The sequence below is a fragment of the Pseudoliparis swirei genome, unplaced genomic scaffold, assembly GCF_029220125.1.
Source record: "Pseudoliparis swirei isolate HS2019 ecotype Mariana Trench unplaced genomic scaffold, NWPU_hadal_v1 hadal_26, whole genome shotgun sequence".
NCBI lineage: Eukaryota > Metazoa > Chordata > Actinopteri > Perciformes > Liparidae > Pseudoliparis > Pseudoliparis swirei.
The window spans coordinates 1,566,598-1,589,071 of record NW_026613262.1 but is presented as its reverse complement, the minus strand read 5'-3'; the positions used below and the strand labels follow the sequence as shown (position 1 = coordinate 1,589,071).

General features: G+C 45.5%; 1 protein-coding gene across 1 annotated transcript; it reads left to right on the top strand.

Moving 5' to 3' along the window:
- The first annotated feature begins 1,949 nt into the window (after positions 1-1,949).
- wdr18 (WD repeat domain 18) lies at positions 1,950-15,642 on the top strand. The gene is made up of 10 exons (XM_056410760.1): positions 1,950-2,462; positions 8,214-8,324; positions 8,828-8,961; positions 10,109-10,250; positions 10,377-10,520; positions 12,102-12,166; positions 12,386-12,510; positions 12,699-12,856; positions 12,941-13,009; positions 13,205-15,642. Exons 1-10 carry the CDS (start codon positions 2,253-2,255, stop codon positions 13,331-13,333), a joined length of 1,287 nt encoding a protein of 428 aa, XP_056266735.1. The 5' UTR covers positions 1,950-2,252; the 3' UTR covers positions 13,334-15,642.
- The last annotated feature ends 6,832 nt before the right edge of the window (positions 15,643-22,474 follow it).

Here is a 22,474-nt window from a genome sequence, read left to right as displayed (position 1 = left end):
TACTTCTCTGTACTTGTGTACTTTCCTCTCCTTGTGTACTTTCCTCTCCTTGTGTACTTTCCTCTACTTGTGTACTTTCCTCTCCTTGTGTACTTTCCTCTACTTGTGTACTTTCCTCTCCTTGTGTACTTCTCTGTACTTGTGTACTTTCCTCTACTTGTGTACTTTCCTCTCCTTGTGTACTTTCCTCCCCTTGTGTACTTTCCTCTACTTGTGTACTTTCCTCTCCTTGTGTACTTCTCTGTACTTGTGTACTTTCCTCTACTTGTGTACTTTTCTCTCCTTGTGTACTTCTCTGTACTTGTGTACTTTCCTCTCCTTGTGTACTTTCCTCTCCATGTACTTTCCTCTACTTGTGTACTTTCCTCTACTTGTGTACTTTCCTCTCCTTGTGTACTTCTCTGTACTTGTGTACTTTCCTCTACTTGTGTACTTTCCTCTACTTGTGTACTTTCCTCTCCTTGTGTACTTCTCTGTACTTGTGTACTTTCCTCTACTTGTGTACTTTCCTCTCCTTGTGTACTTCTCTGTACTTGTGTACTTTCCTCTCCTTGTGTACTTTCTCTGTGTACTTCTGTGTACTTTCCTCTACTTGTGTACTTTCCTCTCCTTGTGTACTTTCCTCTACTTGTGTACTTTCCTCTCCTTGTGTACTTTCCTCTACTTGTGTACTTTCCTCTACTTGTGTACTTTCCTCTCCTTGTGTACTTCTCTGTACTTGTGTACTTTCCTCTCCTTGTGTACTTCTCTGTACTTGTGTACTTTCCTCTACTTGTGTACTTTCCTCTCCTTGTGTACTTTCCTCTCCTTGTGTACTTTCTCCTTGTGTACTTTCCTCCTTGTGTACTTTCCTCTCCTTGTGTACTTTCCTCTACTTGTGTACTTTCCTCTCCTTGTGTACTTCTCTGTACTTGTGTACTTTCCTCTACTTGTGTACTTTCCTCTCCTTGTGTACTTTCCTCTACTTGTGTACTTTCCTCTCCTTGTGTACTTTCCTCTACTTGTGTACTTTCCTCTCCTTGTGTACTTTCCTCTCCTTGTGTACTTTCCTCTACTTGTGTACTTTCCTCCTTGTGTACTTTCCTCTCCTCGTGCCTCGTGTCTCGTCATCAGTCTCTGAGGACATGTTCACATTCAAAGTTCGCTTCTCTCGCTTCACGGTCAAAACACCCGGATGTGACTTGATCCTCCCACTTTACCCAGAATGCATCAGAGGAGACTTGTGCATACTCTGGCCAGCTGATATCCCAGAATGCATTTCACCAGCAACCGGAAACAGTAGCGGAGGAGAAAATAAACTACTGACAGATGACTTTTTATAAATACTACTGTTGTTGAGTCAGGAATGTGATGTTAGGATGTTTTCAGGCGAGAAGTTAGTCGTTTAAAAATCTAATCTGCGGAGGTTTGTTCTGATTCAGCCTCATAAAGATCTGCGCCGTAGAGGCTCTGCTGCTCAGCGTCGGGCGGTCAGCACTGTGTGGCCGCCGGACTTTTTTAAATGCTCCGCTGGCTCTGACGTCTCCGTAGCGGTTAAACATGAGATATAATTAGGTTTTGGAGAACAAAGAGTTTATTATTTATTCACAGATAACATTAAAGCAGTTTGACTGAGATAATATTCATAACTTAATATATTTAATTAAACTGTAACGTTGAACTAAAGTGGTATCTTTTTACTTTTGACCGAATTGTCTGTGTTATATATATATAGATACATATATATGTATGTAAAGAACATATTTATTAAATATATAAATATACATATTTATATATAATCTAAATATGTATAAACAATATATATACATATTTATTTTTTACACAATATATATACAATTATATATATATATCCACACACAATTCAAAATAATATAATTATATTTAAAGAATATTGAAAAAAGCAGGGTTGTCATATTTCGTTTGACTGTAAAAAATTATTTCCAGTGAATAATTGGAGTAAAGAACAGGTGATGTGGTGACGTCATCAAGTCAGCTGCTGTTCCTGTCGCTGTTCCCGTTCCTCCGTCCTCCGGAGTCCAGACTCCAAAAGAACACACGTCTGTACTCTGTGTACTTGTACTTGTCGAATTGAGAAACGGCTAACATCATTATTATTTGTACCATTTTAATCCCTCACGGCTTCAAAACCCGATGACCCTCTCCCACAATGCACCCGGTTCCGGAAGTGACGCAGCAGGGCAGCCAGCAGCGCGCCGGTCCCCGCGTGCGCAGCTTGTTTTGGTGAATCCAACATGGCGGCTCCTCTGGAAGTGATCGTGACTAGTGACTCCGGCTCTCAGCTGTGGAACTGCACCGTGTTCGACCTGCACAGCGGCTCCAGCCTGCTGTCCTACCGGGGCGGGAACAGCTCCTCCCGGACCCTGGTGCTGCTGAACGGGGACCACCTGCTGTCCGCCCAGCTGGGCAAGAACCTCATCAACATGTGGGAGATCCAGAGGAAGGTAGGGCGCGTGCTACTGGCGCCACACGTCACGTGACCAGATGAACAATAGATGTCATGTGACCAGGTGAACAATAGATGTCATGTGACCAGATGAACAATAGATGTCATGAGACCAGATGATCAATAGATGTCATGTGACCAGATGATCAATAGATGTCATGTGACCAGATGAACAATAGATGTCATGTGACCAGATGAACAATAGATGTCATGTGACCAGATGAATAATAGATGTCATGTGACCAGGTGAACAATAGATGTCATGTGACCAGGTGAACAATAGATGTCATGTGACCAGGTGAACAATAGATGTCATGTGACCAGGTGAACAATAGATGTCATGTGACCAGATGAACAATAGATGTCATGTGACCAGATGAACAATAGATGTCATGTGACCAGATGAACACTAGATGTCATGTGACCAGATGAACAATAGATGTCATGTGACCAGATGAACAATAGATGTCATGTGACCAGGTGAACAATAGATGTCATGTGACCAGATGAACAATAGATGTCATGTGACCAGGTGAACAATAGATGTCATGTGACCAGATGAACAATAGATGTCATGTGACCAGGTGAACAATAGATGTCATGTGACCAGGTGAACAATAGATGTCATGTGACCAGATGATCAATAGATGTCATGTGACCAGATGAACAATAGATGTCATGTGACCAGATGAACAATAGATGTCATGTGACCAGATGAACAATAGATGTCATGTGACTAGATGAACAATAGATGTCATGTGACCAGATGAACAATAGATGTCATGTGACCAGATGAACAATAGATGTCATGTGACCAGATGAACAATAGATGTCATGTGACCAGATGAACAATAGATGTCATGTGACCAGATGAACAATAGATGTCATGTGACCAGATGAACAATAGATGTCATGTGACCAGATGAACAATAGATGTCATGTGACCAGATGAACAATAGATGTCATGTGACCAGATGAACAATAGATGTCATGTGACCAGATGAACAATAGATGTCATGTGACCAGATGAACAATAGATGTCATGTGACCAGATGAACAATAGATGTCATGTGACCAGATGAACAATAGATGTCATGTGACCAGATGAACAATAGATGTCATGTGACCAGATGAACAATAGATGTCATGTGACCAGATGAACAATAGATGTCATGTGACCAGATGAACAATAGATGTCATGTGACCAGATGAACAATAGATGTCATGTGACCAGATGAACAATAGATGTCATGTGACCAGATGAACAATAGATGTCATGTGACCAGATGAACAATAGATGTCATGTGACCAGATGAACAATAGATGTCATGTGACCAGATGAACAATAGATGTCATGTGACCAGATGATCAATAGATGTCATGTGACCAGATGAACAATAGATGTCATGTGACCAGATGAACAATAGATGTCATGTGACCAGATGAACAATAGATGTCATGTGACCAGATGAACAATAGATGTCATGTGACCAGATGAACAATAGATGTCATGTGACCAGATGAACAATAGATGTCATGTGACCAGATGAACAATAGATGTCATGTGACCAGATGATCAATAGATGTCATGTGACCAGATGAACAATAGATGTCATGTGACCAGATGAACAATAGATGTCATGTGACCAGATGAACAATAGATGTCATGTGACCAGATGAACAATAGATGTCATGTGACCAGATGAACAATAGATGTCATGTGACCAGATGAACAATAGATGTCATGTGACCAGATGAACAATAGATGTCATGTGACCAGATGAACAATAGATGTCATGTGACCAGGTGAACAATAGATGTCATGTGACCAGATGAACAATAGATGTCATGTGACCAGATGAACAATAGATGTCATGTGACCAGATGAACAATAGATGTCATGTGACCAGATGAACAATAGATGTCATGTGACCAGATGAACAATAGATGTCATGTGACCAGATGAACAATAGATGTCATGTGACCAGATGAACAATAGATGTCATGTGACCAGATGAACAATAGATGTCATGTGACCAGATGAACAATAGATGTCATGTGACCAGATGAACAATAGATGTCATGTGACCAGGTGAACAATAGATGTCGTGACCAGATGAACAATAGATGTCATGTGACCAGATGAACAATAGATGTCATGTGACCAGATGAACAATAGATGTCATGTGACCAGATGAACAATAGATGTCATGTGACCAGATGAACAATAGATGTCATGTGACCAGATGAACAATATATGTCATGTGACCAGATGAACAATAGATGTCATGTGACCAGGTGAACAATAGATGTCATGTGACCAGATGAACAATAGATGTCATGTGACCAGATGAACAATAGATGTCATGTGACCAGATGAACAATAGATGTCATGTGACCAGATGAACAATAGATGTCATGTGACCAGGTGAACAATAGATGTCATGTGACCAGATGAACAATAGATGTCATGTGACCAGATGAACAATAGATGTCATGTGACCAGGTGAACAATAGATGTCATGTGACCAGATGAACAATAGATGTCATGTGACCAGATGAACAATAGATGTCATGTGACCAGATGAACAATAGATGTCATGTGACCAGATGAACAATAGATGTCATGTGACCAGATGAACAATAGATGTCATGTGACCAGATGAACAATAGATGTCATGTGACCAGATGAACAATAGATGTCATGTGACCAGATGAACAATAGATGTCATGTGACCAGATGAACAATAGATGTCATGTGACCAGATGAACAATAGATGTCATGTGACCAGATGAACAATAGATGTCATGTGACCAGATGAACAATAGATGTCATGTGACCAGATGAACAATAGATGTCATGTGACCAGATGAACAATAGATGTCATGTGACCAGATGAACAATAGATGTCATGTGACCAGATGAACAATAGATGTCATGTGACCAGATGAACAATAGATGTCATGTGACCAGATGAACAATAGATGTCATGTGACCAGGTGAACAATAGATGTCATGTGACCAGATGAACAATAGATGTCATGTGACCAGATGAACAATAGATGTCATGTGACCAGATGAACAATAGATGTCATGTGACCAGATGAACAATAGATGTCATGTGACCAGATGAACAATAGATGTCATGTGACCAGATGAACAATAGATGTCATGTGACCAGATGAACAATAGATGTCATGTGACCAGATGAACAATAGATGTCATGTGACCAGATGAACAATAGATGTCATGTGACCAGGTGAACAATAGATGTCATGTGACCAGGTGAACAATAGATGTCATGTGACCAGATGAACAATAGATGTCATGTGACCAGATGAACAATAGATGTCATGTGACCAGATGAACAATAGATGTCATGTGACCAGATGAACAATAGATGTCATGTGACCAGATGAACAATAGATGTCATGTGACCAGATGAACAATAGATGTCATGTGACCAGATGATCAATAGATGTCATGTGACCAGATGAACAATAGATGTCATGTGACCAGATGAACAATAGATGTCATGTGACCAGATGAACAATAGATGTCATGTGACCAGGTGAACAATAGATGTCATGTGACCAGGTGAACAATAGATGTCATGTGACCAGATGATCAATAGATGTCATGTGACCAGATGAACAATAGATGTCATGTGACCAGATGAACAATAGATGTCATGTGACCAGATGAACAATAGATGTCATGTGACCAGATGAACAATAGATGTCATGTGACCAGGTGAACAATAGATGTCATGTGACCAGATGAACAATAGATGTCATGTGACCAGATGAACAATAGATGTCATGTGACCAGATGAACAATAGATGTCATGTGACCAGATGAACAATAGATGTCATGTGACCAGATGAACAATAGATGTCATGTGACCAGATGAACAATAGATGTCATGTGACCAGATGAACAATAGATGTCATGTGACCAGATGAACAATAGATGTCATGTGACCAGATGAACAATAGATGTCATGTGACCAGATGAACAATAGATGTCATGTGACCAGATGATCAATAGATGTCATGTGACCAGATGAACAATAGATGTCATGTGACCAGATGAACAATAGATGTCATGTGACCAGATGAACAATAGATGTCATGTGACCAGGTGAACAATAGATGTCATGTGACCAGATGAACAATAGATGTCATGTGACCAGATGAACAATAGATGTCATGTGACCAGATGAACAATAGATGTCATGTGACCAGATGAACAATAGATGTCATGTGACCAGATGAACAATAGATGTCATGTGACCAGATGAACAATAGATGTCATGTGACCAGATGAACAATAGATGTCATGTGACCAGATGAACAATAGATGTCATGTGACCAGATGATCAATAGATGTCATGTGACCAGATGATCAATAGATGTCATGTGACCAGATGAACAATAGATGTCATGTGACCAGATGAACAATAGATGTCATGTGACCAGATGAACAATAGATGTCATGTGACCAGATGATCAATAGATGTCATGTGACCAGATGAACAATAGATGTCATGTGACCAGATGAACAATAGATGTCATGTGACCAGATGAACAATAGATGTCATGTGACCAGATGAACAATAGATGTCATGTGACCAGATGATCAATAGATGTCATGTGACCAGATGAACAATAGATGTCATGTGACCAGATGAACAATAGATGTCATGTGACCAGATGATCAATAGATGTCATGTGACCAGATGAACAATAGATGTCATGTGACCAGATGAACAATAGATGTCATGTGACCAGATGAACAATAGATGTCATGTGACCAGATGAACAATAGATGTCATGTGACCAGGTGATCAATAGATGTCATGTGACCAGATGAACAATAGATGTCATGTGACCAGATGAACAATAGATGTCATGTGACCAGGTGAACAATAGATGTCATGTGATCAATAGATGTCATGTGACCAGATGAACAATAGATGTCATGTGACTAGATGAACAATATGTCATGTGACCAGATGAACAATAGATATCATGTGACCAGATGATCAATAGATGTCATGTGACCAGATGAACAATAGATGTCATGTGACTAGATGATCAATAGATGTCATGTGACCAGGTGAACAATAGATGTCATGTGACCAGGTGAACAATAGATGTCATGTGACCAGATGAACAATAGATGTCATGTGACCAGATGAACAATAGATGTCATGTGACCAGATGAACAATAGATGTCATGTGACCAGATGAACAATAGATGTCATGTGACCAGATGAACAATAGATGTCATGTGACCAGATGAACAATAGATGTCATGTGACCAGATGAACAATAGATGTCATGTGACCAGATGAACAATAGATGTCATGTGACCAGGTGAACAATAGATGTCATGTGACCAGGTGAACAATAGATGTCATGTGACTAGATGAACAATAGATGTCATGTGACCAGATGAACAATAGATGTCATGTGACCAGATGAACAATAGATGTCATGTGACCAGGTGAACAATAGATGTCATGTGACTAGATGAACAATAGATGTCATGTGACCAGGTGAACAATAGATGTCATGTGACCAGGTGAACAATAGATGTCATGTGACCAGGTGAACAATAGATGTCATGTGACCAGGCAGGTTCCATAAGAGCAGCTGATGCCTGAAGGCTCTGGCTCCCGTCCTACGTTGTCAGACTCCAGGACCACACGTAGACCTCCAGTGTTCCTTCCTGCCCCTCCAGGACCAGCTGCAGCAGAAGATGGTGTGTCCAGGTCTGGTCACCTGTCTAACCGCCGCCCCCAACGGACTCTTCCTCGCTGCTGGAGTCGCAGAGGCCGTTTACCTGTGGGAGGTGAGTCCTGTTGTGTGTGTGTGAAAAACACTTCATTCAACTCTTCACAACAACTCCATTGTTCAGTTGTGACCAAAAACAGTCAGGTGTATTCAGCGTCTCTGTGATTGGCTCAGGTGTATTCAGCGTCTCTGTGATTGGCTCAGGTGTATTCAGCGTCTCTGTGATTGGCTCAGGTGTATTCAGCGTCTCTGTGATTGGCTCAGGTGTATTCAGCGTCTCTGTGATTGGCTCAGGTGTATTCAGCGTCTCTGTGATTGGCTCAGGTGTATTCAGCGTCTCTGTGATTGGCTCAGGTGTATTCAGCGTCTGTGATTGGCTCAGGTGTATTCAGCGCTCTGTGATTGGCTCAGGTGTATTCAGCGTCTCTGTGATTGGCTCAGGTGTATTCAGCGTCTCTGTGATTGGCTCAGGTGTATTCAGCGTCTCTGTGATTGGCTCAGGTGTATTCAGCGTCTCTGTGATTGGCTCAGGTGTATTCAGCGTCTCTGTGATTGGCTCAGGTGTCCACAGGTAAGCTGCTGTCCGTCCTCAGTCGCCACTATCAGGATGTCACTTGTCTGAAGTTCACAGACGACAGCAGCCATTTTGTTTCTGGAGGAAAAGACAACCTTGCTCTGGTGTGGCGTCTGTCCAGGTAACACACACACACACACACACACACACACACCTGTACATCCAGGTAACACACACACACACACACACACACACACACACACACACACCTGTACATCCAGGTAACACACACACACACACACCTGTACATCCAGGTAACACACACACACACCTACACACCTGTACATCCAGGTAACACACACACACACACACACCTGTACATCCAGGTAACACACACACACACACACACCTGTACATCCAGATAACACACACACACACACACACACACCTGTACATCCAGATAACACACACACACACACACACACACACCTGTACATCCAGGTAACACACACACACACACACACCTGTACATCCAGGTAACACACACACACACACACACACCTGTACATCCAGGTAACACACACACACACACACACACACACCTGTACATCCAGGTAACACACACACACCTGTACATCCAGGTAACACACACACACACACACACCTGTACATCCAGGTAACACACACACACACACACACCTGTACATCCAGGTAACACACACACACACACACCTGTACATCCAGGTAACACACACACACACCTGTACATCCAGGTAACACACACACACACACACACCTGTACATCCAGGTAACACACACACACACACACACACACCTGTACATCCAGGTAACACACACACACACACACACCTGTACATCCAGGTAACACACACACACACACACCTGTACATCCAGGTAACACACACACACACACACACCTGTACATCCAGGTAACACACACACACACACACCTGTACATCCAGGTAACACACACACACACCTGTACATCCAGGTAACACACACACACACACACACACACACACCTGTACATCCAGGTAACACACACACACACACACACACCTGTACATCCAGGTAACACACACACACACACACACACACCTGTACATCCAGGTAACACACACACACACACCTGTACATCCAGCTAACACACACACACACACACACCTGTACATCCAGGTAACACACACACACACACACCTGTGCATCCAGCTAACACACACACACACCTGTGCATCCAGCTAACACACACACACCTGTGCATCCAGGTCAAAGGTGTGTGCGTTTATTATGATGTGTGTGTGTTTCAGCGTGATCCAGCTCGATTTAAGCCACGCCCCTGAGCCGCGTCATGTGCTGTCTCGTCACTCTCTGCCAATCACAGACTTGCACTGTGGCCTGATGGGAGCTCAGGCCCGAGTCGCCACGGCCTCCTTAGACCAGACTGTCAAGGTGAGCAGGGACCGGGGGGGAGGGGCTGCACTCTGGTCCACAACATTCACGGTACAACACTGAACATTTTGGACCACACGGAGCCGCCTCGAGTGTGTGTGTGTGTGTGTGTGTGTGTCCGACCAGGTGTGGGAGTTGTCCTCAGGTGCTCTGCTCCTGTCTGTCCTGTTTGATGTGGAGATCATGTCTGTGACCTCTGACCCCTGCGAGTACTTCCTGTTCTGTGGAGGCAGTGATGGAAACATCTTCCAGGTGTCTCTGTGCAGCCAGGTGAGTCTCACTCTTTACTCCACCGCCTCCACCTTACACTCCACCAGCTGAACGCTGTGGTTATCAAACTACATCCTCCAAACTACACACTACATCCTCCAAACTACATCCTCCAAACAACATACTACATCCTCCAAACTACATTCTTCAAACTACATCCTCCAAACTACACACTACATCCTCCAAACTACACACAACATCCTCCAAACTACACACTACATCCTCCAAACTACACACTACATCCTCCAAACTACACACTACATCCTCCACACTACATCCTTCAAACTACACACTACATCCTCCAAACTACATACTACAAAATACATCCTCTAAACTACATCCTCCAAACTACATCCTCCAAACTACACACTACATCCTCCACACTACATCCTCCAAACAACATCCTACATCCTCCAAACTACATACTACAAACTACATCCTCCAAACTACATCCTCCAAACTACACACTACATCCTCCAATCTACACACTACATCCTCCAAACTACATACTCCAAACTACACATTACATCCTCCAAACTACATCCTCCAAACTACACACTAGATCCTCCAAACTACATCCTCCAAACTACACACTACATCCTCCAAACTACATCCTCCAAACTACATTCTTCAAACTACAAACTACATCCTCCAAACTACACACTACATCCTCCAAACTACATACTACAAACTACATCCTCCAAACTACACATTACAAACTACATCCTCTAAACTACACACTACATCCTCCAAACTACACACAACATCCTCCAAACTACATCCTCCAAACTACATACTACATCCTCCAAACTACACATTACATCCTCCAAACTACATCCTCCAAACTACACACTACATCCTCCAAAACAAATATAAATGCTACAAACTGCATCTTCAACTTGTGAAGACGTATAGTGTTGTCCCAAAGAAGATGCTGCATCCTAGATGCTGCATCCTAGATGCTGCATCCTAGATGCTGCATCCCGGGTGGAGGAGGGCGGGGTCGGGGGTTTCTGGATCGCCTCGCTGCCGTTTGCAGACGATGCGATGCTGCTGGCCTCAGACTGCCGGCTGGTCGTCATGGATACGGAGGAGGCTCCACTGAGCGCCTCTCGTACTGAGTGAGAGACTTGTTGGGCTCGTTTCCAGATGTCGTTTCCAGAGGTCGTCAGGTACAGGGCTAAATTAGCTTAAGATTTAATAGCACTGTTTTATTTAGGAGATGGGCGTATAAAAGGGGGCGTGTCCTTTAGAGCCCACACGGCAGCCGGAGCTCAACCCTGAGCCGAGGATTCAGACTGAAGCTTTGATTGGTCGCACTAGAACGACGAGGTGTTCAACTCTTGATCCGCCGACACGCGTCACATGATCGGCATTCTAAAGCGAGCTGGACCGCAATCATGTGGAACCATGACGACCAGTTGAGATGTTCCTCCACATGTGGTTGTCATGGCCACGGTCACCTGCTGGAGGGTCGGAGCTGTTTCTGGTTCCAATGTAAACCCTGACCCTGTCGTCCTGAGCTGTAACCCGATGAGCTGCCGCTGCGACGCAAACCCTCTTCATCCTCTTCATCCTCAGAGTCTCACTCGGGACAAGTCGTTCCAGTCAGACGGCGACGGGAACCAGGTCTTCAAAGGACACAGGTGAGCCCACCACAGGTGTCGAGCCCAGACCTCCTGAAGTCTCTTCCATTGACATCGGTCCTCGAGAGTCCGATGAGGGACGAGATTAGAGGAAGATTAGATTAGTATGTTTTCAGTTTGAATCTGCAAATCTTGTCAAAATCGTCTAGTCATTAAATGTAAAGTCTGTCTGAATAATGGTTGTTAGAAGTGGTCAGAATGTCGAGGCCTGTCTCCCAGGAGCTTGGTGACGTGTCTCTCGGTGTCCATGGACGGGACGCTCCTCCTCTCGGGGTCACATGACGAGACGGTCCGCCTCTGGGACGTCCAGAGCCAGCAGAGCCTCCGCTGCCTGGCCCACAAAGGCGAGTCCCCGATGACGTTCTCAAAGAAAGCTTCTTCTGTCGGTCAAAACATCTGAAGACGCTAAATTAATGAATCGGCTGATCAATCAATATTTAAAGAATCCTAAATTTCAGATTTTGAGCGTGGGTGTGGTGGCCCTCATTGGCTCTCCTGACCTCCTGTGACATCACTTCCTGTCTCGGTTCAGGTCCAGTGACCAATGCCGTCATCGCGGCGGCTCCGGCCAACATGTTCCTGCCCGACTGCCGGCCCGCCGTCCCGCTGCCGCGCTTCAGCCGACACCTGCAGGCCCCCGAGGGCGGCGAGTCGGGGGAAGTGTGTGTCCGCCTGGGGCTCGACACACAGGTGAGGCTCCAGGAGCGTGATGTCACTTCATTTCAAACGCCGTCGACATCGGCGTTCAGGTTTGAATGTTGTTGATGTTTCCAGGACGACGAGCAGACGTACCTGCAGAAAGCCGAGCGACTGAAACAGTTGATGAACGCCGTGACCGACAAGGTGAGAGATTCATCAGGATTCAATGGGCCTTCTATGGGACGGCTGTGAGTCAGAGGTCAAAGGTCAAACTAAATGCAAGATGTCACAAAGCCTGGAGAAACGGGCTGCAGCTCTGTGCTGGTCTCCTGAGCCACTGGTGGGAGGAGCTACGACTTGTAGGTCATGGTTCTGATGACCGTCGGTTCTCCTCTTCAGGCGCTGTTTGGAGACGGAGAGAACACGAAGCTCCGGGTGGCCGAGCTGGAGGAAGAAGTTCAGACTCTGAAGAAAGTCAATAAAGATCTGTACGACTTCTCCAGCCAGCTGCTCACCAAGCCCACATGAGCACACACACACACACACACACTGCTCACCAAGCCCACATGAGCACACACATACACACACGCACACACACACACACACACTGCTCACCAAGCCCACATGAGCACACACACACTGCTCACCAAGCCCACATGAGCACACACACACTGCTCACCAAGCCCACATGAGCACACACACACACACACACACACACACACTGCTCACCAAGCCCACATGAGCACACACACACACACACACACACACTGCTCACCAAGCCCACATGAGCACACACACACACACACACACACACACACTGCTCACCAAGCCCACATGAGCACACACACACACACACACTGCTCACCAAGCCCACATGAGCACACACACACTGCTCACCAAGCCCACATGAGCACACACACACACACACACTGCTCACCAAGCCCACATGAGCACACACACACACACACACACACTGCTCACCAAGCCCACATGAGCACACACACACACACACACACACACACACACTGCTCACCAAGCCCACATGAGCACACACACACACACACACACACTGCTCACCAAGCCCACATGAGCACACACACACACACACAGCTCACCAAGCCCACATGAGCACACACACACACACACACACACTGCTCACCAAGCCCACATGAGCACACACACACACACACACACACTGCTCACCAAGCCCACATGAGCACACACACACACACACACTGCTCACCAAGCCCACATGAGCACACACACACACACTGCTCACCAAGCCCACATGAGCACACACACACACACACACAGCTCACCAAGCCCACATGAGCACACACACACACACACACTGCTCACCAAGCCCACATGAGCACACACACACACACACACACACAGCTCACCAAGCCCACATGAGCACACACACACACACTGCTCACCAAGCCCACATGAGCACACACACACACACAGCTCACCAAGCCCACATGAGCACACACACACACACACACACACACACACACACACACACTGCTCACCAATCCCACATGAGCACACACACACACACACACACACACTGCTCACCAAGCCCACATGAGCACACACACACACACACTGCTCACCAATCCCACATGAGCACACACACACACACACACACACACATGCAAGAGACACAATCATAATCGCAAATGATTTTTGTTAGAAAATAAAAGGTTTTTTTTTTTCATAGCACTTGTCTTTGTTGGTGCTGCGTTGCTCAGAGGCACTGCAGCTGCTGCAGACTAGAACCTACAACTCGCCCACAGAATCACAAGAAACAACGTACTGCCCTCGATACCAGCCGCACTACCGGAACTCACCACAGGGAAATGAGTTATACATACCTGCAAACTTGTCACCTTTCGGTGAAATTCACCGTTTTAAAATCAAAATAGGTCATCCAAGTGAATCGTGTCGATCCGAAGAGTTTTTGTTTTTTGGTGGGGGTCAACTGGCCGGTGTTTCTGAGATTGGAGTGGGACACGGAGAAAATGTGGAGTGGTGCTCTTCGCAATAAAACATCTTTGATGGGACGTGTCGCGTCTCGGCCAATCAGCGTTCAGATGTCGACATCGTTTGGGGGTTCAGGTTAGCTTGAATGTCACCCCGCTACATCTGCTGCTGTCACGCTGCACGGTGTAGCGATGCTAACGAAGTACCCGTACGTTAAACACCATGTGATTTAGCATATTTTTTTGTATCAATACTTCATTGAAAGAGCACGATCTCTGTGTCAAGCTGTCTGCACGCAATGCGCTGCGCAGCGCTCAGCAAGTGGCAGAGCTTTTGAGACTTAAAGTCTTCAGCTTTAAAAAAAGAAGAAAAAGATGATTCCAGAAGTGAAATGTTTCAGTTCTTTGTCTCCAAGGCAGACAGTCTGTAAAGTTATGCAACTCTCCAGCTGCTCATCCTGATGAACTGTGTATCATCTGGTCAGAGACTAACGGCCTCATAGTGTATCATCAATGCTATGATGGAACATTTGTAGTTTCATTCATATCTGGCTTTATTAATACTAATATTACTGCCATTTGTTAAGTGTTGAAAAAGTTGGTAAAAAGTGAACCATACAGATGTTTTATTTATTACTATTATAGAAAAATGTACCAGTATCGTATTTATGGTATTATATTGTTTTTATGGTATTGTATCGAATTCTGGTATGATATTTATGGCAGGTATCGTATAGAACAGCGATTCCCAAACTGTGGGCCGCGGCCCATTGGTGGGCCGCGAAGGTACTGCAGGTGGGCCGCGAGAGGTCATTTACAATAAATAAATAAAATGTTTTTAATTTTCAATTTTGAAAAGTTTGAAATTAATATACAAATATTTATGATTTAAATTATGTGTTATTCGTTGGTTTCTTTTCAAACACCGCGACGATAGATGGCGCTAAGGAGCGCATCTATAAACCTATTCGCTGCATAGACATCCTATTCACCCCAAAGAGTCCCGTAGTCAGCAGCAGCAGAAGATCTTCAAACAGACACAACGAGCAGAGACTACGGTGTGTTAAAGCAGGGCTCTCAAGTGTCACGCATTGAGCGGAGACTCACGCATTTCGGTCTTACGTCACGCACTCCCGCCACACGTCGTATTTCTCACGCTGAGAAAACTCGGCTAATGTTTTAATGTGCCGCAGCGCGCCAACATGAGCTGGCTGCCCTCACCGTGGAGGAATCAAGCGCTCCCCTGGAGTTCTGCTGTGAGGAGCCACTTATCAGCCAATCAACAAAAAGAAATGGGCTACACAATAGCCAATCAGAAAAAAACGTATCTGGGTAAGATTTAATCCAGCAACCAATGAAAATAAAGCATCCTGGATAGATATGTCACTTTTGCCTGTCTTCAAAACGTAAGAGCCCTGTTAATGACATGTGGTTCAATTAATTTCTCACTCTCTTAAACTTTAAATCTTGAAATAATGTGTTGTGTTTGTGCGTGTGATGTTGTGAGGTGAATGTAAACTCAGCTGTCATAAGGAGCAGCAGGAGAGCACCTTGTTAACCTCTTGGTATCCTGCATGCTCAACACATCAGAGCATTGTTTCTTAAGGCGGCCCACATAGCATTTATCACTTTATTTGCAGGCCTAGGAAAAGGACCCTCTCAAAAAAAATTCCAAGATTTCAAGATTTCAAGATGTTTTATTTGTCACATACACACACAGGGTGTGCAGTGAAATGAAAGTGGCAATGCTCAGCAGGAATGTGCAAGGGCAACAAGTACACACTATTTACAATAAAAAACAACACAATATTTACAGTAAGTGTGTGTGTGTGTGTGTGTGTGTGTGCCTAAGAGGGGCAGTTGTGTGGGTCTATGTGGGGGTCCTGGTGAGGTCGGAGTTCACAGTCCTGATGGCCTGAGGAAAGAAACTCCGTCTCAGTCTCTCTGTTCTTGCAGCGTGACTACGGAGGCGCCTGCCTGACCGCAGCAGCTGAAACAGCACTTTGAACAAGTAAGATGAATTATAAAGAATTTAACATAAAGACAGGACATTTGTGTCATAGAATTAGTCATGTTTTTGTAAATGAGAGTAGACTTATTAAAAAACATTTTAATTCTTTAAGGTAGCAAAGATGTCTCGTAAAAGACCTTTGCCAGGCCAGAATGCCGAGTACAACGCCACATTAATTCAAATTTCCTGATATTATAGCCACCAACGTGTGTGGCTGCGTGCGCGGCAACATTTTGGTCACCCCCGACAAAATCTCACTCCAAGGTTTTTTGAAAAGTTGGCAGCTCTGTTATGGTGTGTTCACACCGGACGCGTCGAAATTTCGACGCGCGTCGAGATGACATGTAAAGTCAATACGCAGCTGCGTAGAAGCAGCGCGTCAGACGCGTTTGAAGCAGCACGAACAGAGCGTTTGTCGCGGGGCGAACTGAGCGAACAGACGCAGCTCGTCCACGCGCGAGTTGAAATTTCCCAACTCCGGCAGCAAAAACGCGTGAGTCATAGTTGCGTCAGCCAATCAGCGTTGAGCAGCTCCGCTTGTCATCGTCCTGCCGGTTTAAAAAATGGAGGAAAAGATTATTGTCGCCGTCTGTGGGCACCCCGAACTTTACGACACGACTCTTTTTACTTACCGAAACCGGAGCTATAAAGATGAAGCGTGGAAGAAGGTCGGAGAAGCCGTGGGACTACCTGCTAAGTTTTGAATGTATGTATTTGCTTTTATTCTCGCTATTTGTTGTACTTTACTATCAACCAACCGCCGGCATATGTGTTTCATGGCAGGAGATCTGCCGCTGTAGGTGGAAAAGTCTCAGACACGTATCAAAGAGAGAAGAAGAGAGAGAGAGCAGCTCGGTCCACTGAAAAGTGGAAGTACTCTGCGGTCCTGTCGTTCCTCGACTCATTTATGACTCCGCCCCCGACGCGTCCGACACGTCTGGTGTGAACACACTTTTTTCGATGCGCGTCGAGACTGCTGCGTCAGACGCGTCGAGAATTTTTTCTACGCGTCCGGTGTGAACGCACCATTAGTCTATGTTTTGATCAGAGTTGTGATCAGCGCCGCCGCTCCCATAGCGCACTACGCGCTGTGCGGAGGGCACCAAGTACTGAGGGGGCTCCACAAAATAGGCAACTAAAAAAATCCTCATAGTTATAATAATTATAATGCCGATATTATTTCAGTCTAGAAATATTAGGCGCCTTTTAGGCACGTATATCACAAAACAGGCAGAACAAGAGAGATGTTTAATCGCTCAGCACCCCCCCCCCCCCCCTTAACACTTCTCGGGTCGCATCGCTCTGGCTGCCGTGATGCGCGCCGACACATCCGCGCACACAGCAGGGTTTTTCCTGGGTCAAAATGGGTCTTCGGTGCTCCCAAAAAAAATGTTTGCGCGCTGCGTGCGCACCGTCTATTCAGGCATGTCGGCCTGTTGAGTGATCAGCAGCTGGCCGCTCAGACAAGTCGCGCACCTCACAGTTGCGTATTAATCAGACAAGAAGACATGCTTATCAACTCCAGTGTTTCCCCTACCAATAGAACAGGGTGAAATCTGACCACCCGTCACCCTGTAATTTTCGTCTCCCCCGTCAACTCTTTTCGGGTCGCGCGACAGAGTGATGCGCGCGTCGCGCACACGGATGAGCACACACACACTCTCACTCACCCCCTAACCCTAACCCTAACCCCCTAACCCCATGACTGGTGCTGTAATTCTTGTCTTAAACAAACAAGTTAGACCAGCGTAACACAGACAGTGACGCAGCTGTTGATGCGAGTCTCTTGGTGTTTACAGGTGAGAAACGTACATGAGCACCATATATATATTAATGTTATGTTCGCTCGCTTTTATATGTTGACAGTTATTAACTGTGTAGAAGTTAAAGTGAAGACAGTTAATTAAGGCTAGTGCCGTTTAGCTAGTGGATGATAATCGCGCTAGCGTTTTAGCACCATTGTACAATGTCTGCTGGCCTGAGAATTACATTGTTCCATGAACGATGAGATAGTTACATGTTGTGTCCCGTGACAGATATAAACAGTAGTATGCACACACATAAGTACATATATACATACACAACATGTACATGCATATACAGTTTAAACAGGTTTCCAGGTGGAAGTCACTTCTTGTCAGTGCCTTCGATCTCCGTGACCTTGTCCGTCACCATGGAAACATTGTCACATGACATGTAAGGACTCTGGTTCTGTGCTGTGACGTCGCTACTCGCTAGTGACATCACAGCACCGAACCAGAGTCTGTATATAGAGTGATTTCCAGCAGGAATTCAGTGTGTGAATCTCACAGAAACCCCTCCACCCCTTCTCCATTCAGCCACTTCCTCTGATGGGATATCACAGACCCACAGGGTGGGTTGGAAGGTTTATTATCAGTGAGGACCTCTCGTGGACAGCCAACACTACATCGCTGGCAAAGAAAGCACAGAGGCGCCTCTACTTCCTCCGGAAACTGAGGAAAGCAGGGAGCCCCCCATCCATCATGTGCACCTTCTACCGCGGCACCATGGAGAGCATCCTGACCAACTGCATCACTGTGTGGGGCGGAAGCTGCACAGACCACAGCAGGAACGCCCTGCAGCGCATAGTGAAGGCAGCTGGAAGGATCATGGGTGCCTCACCCCCTCCCATCCCTGCAGGACATATACAACACCCGCCTCACCCGCAAAGCGACCTCGATTGTGAGTGACCCCTGCCACCCCTCACACGGTCTCTTCAGCCTCCTGCCCTCTGGGAGGAGATACTGAGCCTCCGGCTCACACCGCCAGGCTGTCCAACAGCTTCATCCACCAGGCGGTCAGGAAGCTGAACTCTCCCCATCCTCCCACTCCGTCCTCTTTCAGACTCACATGTCTGAATGCTGCTAGCACAATTTATGTTGTCTATATGTTTATATGTTTTTACTATTTTTGCACTTTATGTTGTCTATATGTTCACAAGTTTTTTACTATTTTTGCACTCTATGTTGTCTATATGTTGCACAATTCACTTTATGTTGGACAGAAGAGAAACGCAATTTCGATCTTCTGTATGTTTGCACATATGGAAAATTGACAAATAAAACTGACTTTGACTTTGACTTTGACTATATATATTATTGGTTATTGGATCAAATAAGGAACAAAGGGAATTGATTTCTAAAATAATTTAGAAATTAAAAAAGTGTTCAAGTGCACCAAATTCAGGAAGTTACTTGATTTGTAAAATAGTGTAACGTGGGACTTGTTAACCTGTGTGATTGTCGTCGCCAAGAGAGAATTCTCTGAATGGGCCTCGCTCCTATTCACACCTGGGCCCATGCAAAATAAATATTACTGAATATTTCAAGGTGTGGCGGCCATATATATACAGGACTGTCTCAGAAAATTAGAATATTGTGATAAAGTTCTTTATTTTCTGTAATGCAATTAAAAAAACAAATGTCATGCATTCTGGATTCATTACAAATCAACTGAAATATTGCAAGCCTTTTATTCTTTTAATATTGCTGATTATGGTTTACAGCTTAAGAAAACTCTAAAATCCTATCTCATAAAATTTGAATATTTCCTCAGACCAAGTAAAAAAAAAAGATTTATAACAGCAAAACAAAATCAAACATTTGAAAATGTCCATTAATGCACTCAGTACTTGGTTGGGAATCCTTTTGCACGGATTACTGCATCAATGCGGCGTGGCATGGAGGCAATCAGCCTGTGGCATTGCTGAGGGTTTATGGATGCCCAGGATGCTTCAATAGATAGATAGATAGATAGATATATACTTTATTAATCCCCAAGGGGAAATTTGTCGAGCCAGTAGCAGCAACACACAAGAATAAAAATAAAAAACACAAATATAAGAAGGGTTAGGGTGATCTGGCAAGAGGTGAACTGTTGTAGAGCCTCATAGCCGCCGGCAGGAATGTTCTCCTGTATCTGTCCTTTGCATTGTTGGGTCTGGTGTCTTTCAGCTTCTTCTTCATAATACCCCACAAATTCTCGATGGGGTTCAGGTCAGGGGAATTGGCAGGCCAATCGAGGACAGTAATGCCATGGTCAGTACACCAGTTACTGGTGGTTTTGGCACTGTGGGCAGGTGCCAGATCATGCTGGAAAATGAAATCCTCATCTCCATAGAGCTTTTCAGCAGACGGAAGCATGTAGTGCTCTAAAATCTCTTGGTACACAGCTGCATTTACTCTGGACTTGATGAAACACAGTGGACCAACACCAGCAGCTGACATGGCTCCCCAAACCATCACTGACTGTGGGAACTTCACACTGGATTTCAAGCAACTTGGATTTTGCGCCTCTCCAGCCTTTCTCCAGACTGGCGCCTTGACTTCCAAATGAAATACAACACTTGCTTTCGTCTGAAAAGAGGACTTTGGACCACTCTGCAACTGTCCAGTGCTTCTTTTCCATAGCCCAAGTCAGACGCTTCTTCCGTTGTCTTGAGTTCAGAAGTGGCTTGACCATGGGAATACGGCTATTGTAGCCCATTTGCCGGACACGTCTGTGAACCGTGGCTTTTGATACCTGGACTCCAGCTTCAGTCCACTGTCTTTGAAGCTCCCCCAAATTCTGGAAGCGACTCTTCTTCACAATCAGGGTGTCCGCGGGTCCTTAAAAAGTCTTAAAAAGTCTTAAATTGCTTTTCCTAAAAATAAGGCCTTAAAAAGTCTTAAATTGTCTTAAATTCAGATTGGATTGGTCTTAAATTTTTTGGGTGTCATGTCCAGGGGTTTTCCTGGGTCAAAATGGGTCTTCGGTGCTCCCAAAAATATGTTGGCCATGCTGCACCGCCTATTCGTGCAGGTCGGGCTGTTGAGTGATCAGCAGCTGGCCGCTCGGTCCATTCGCGCACCTCACAGTTGCGTATTGATCAGACAAGAAGACACGCTTATCAACTCCAGTGTTTCCTCTAACAGGGTGAAATCCCCCAAACAATTCTCGGCTCCCCCGACAGAGCGATGTGCGCCGCATCGAAGCTGCCGTGATGCGCGCACGGGTGAGCACCGCGTATTCGGTCCTATCAATCCCTACAACGTGAAGCATCGGCTACTTTAGAAAACATGGCAGGATGCAAGTTCAACAACGGCTTGAAAAGAACGAGTGTTTCTGGTCACGGTGGGTGAAATGCTTCTGAAGCTGCGTTGTGTGTCGCGAGACTTTCCAGCGGTGGAATCTCACGAGCAGAGCAAGAAGCACAGAGACTAGCGAAGGCCGCCAGCAGCCCCCGGGGCTAGCTGCTGCTCCGCCGCTAGCTCCTGCTCCGCCGCTAGCTGCTGCTCCGCCGCTAGCTGCTGCTCCGCCGCTAGCTGCTGCTCCGCCGCTAGCTGCTGCTCCGCCGCGAGCTCCTGCTCCGCCGCTAGCTGCTGCTCCGCCGCGAGCTCCTGCTCCGCCGCTAGCTGCTGCTCCGCCGCTAGCCCCTCTGCACCGCTAGCTCCTGCTCCGCCGCAACGACGCCAACTACAACGCTGGAGGTCACCGGAAATCCAGCGCCTTGCAACAAAGAGCTCATCACGAAGACCAACGCTGCAGTGCGTCTTCATTCTGTTCCACGAGACTCTGGACCAGACCACCACGAGACTCTGACGAGACTCTGGACCAGACCACCATGAGACTCTGGACCAGACCACAGCAAGCTGGACCATGTGCGTTATT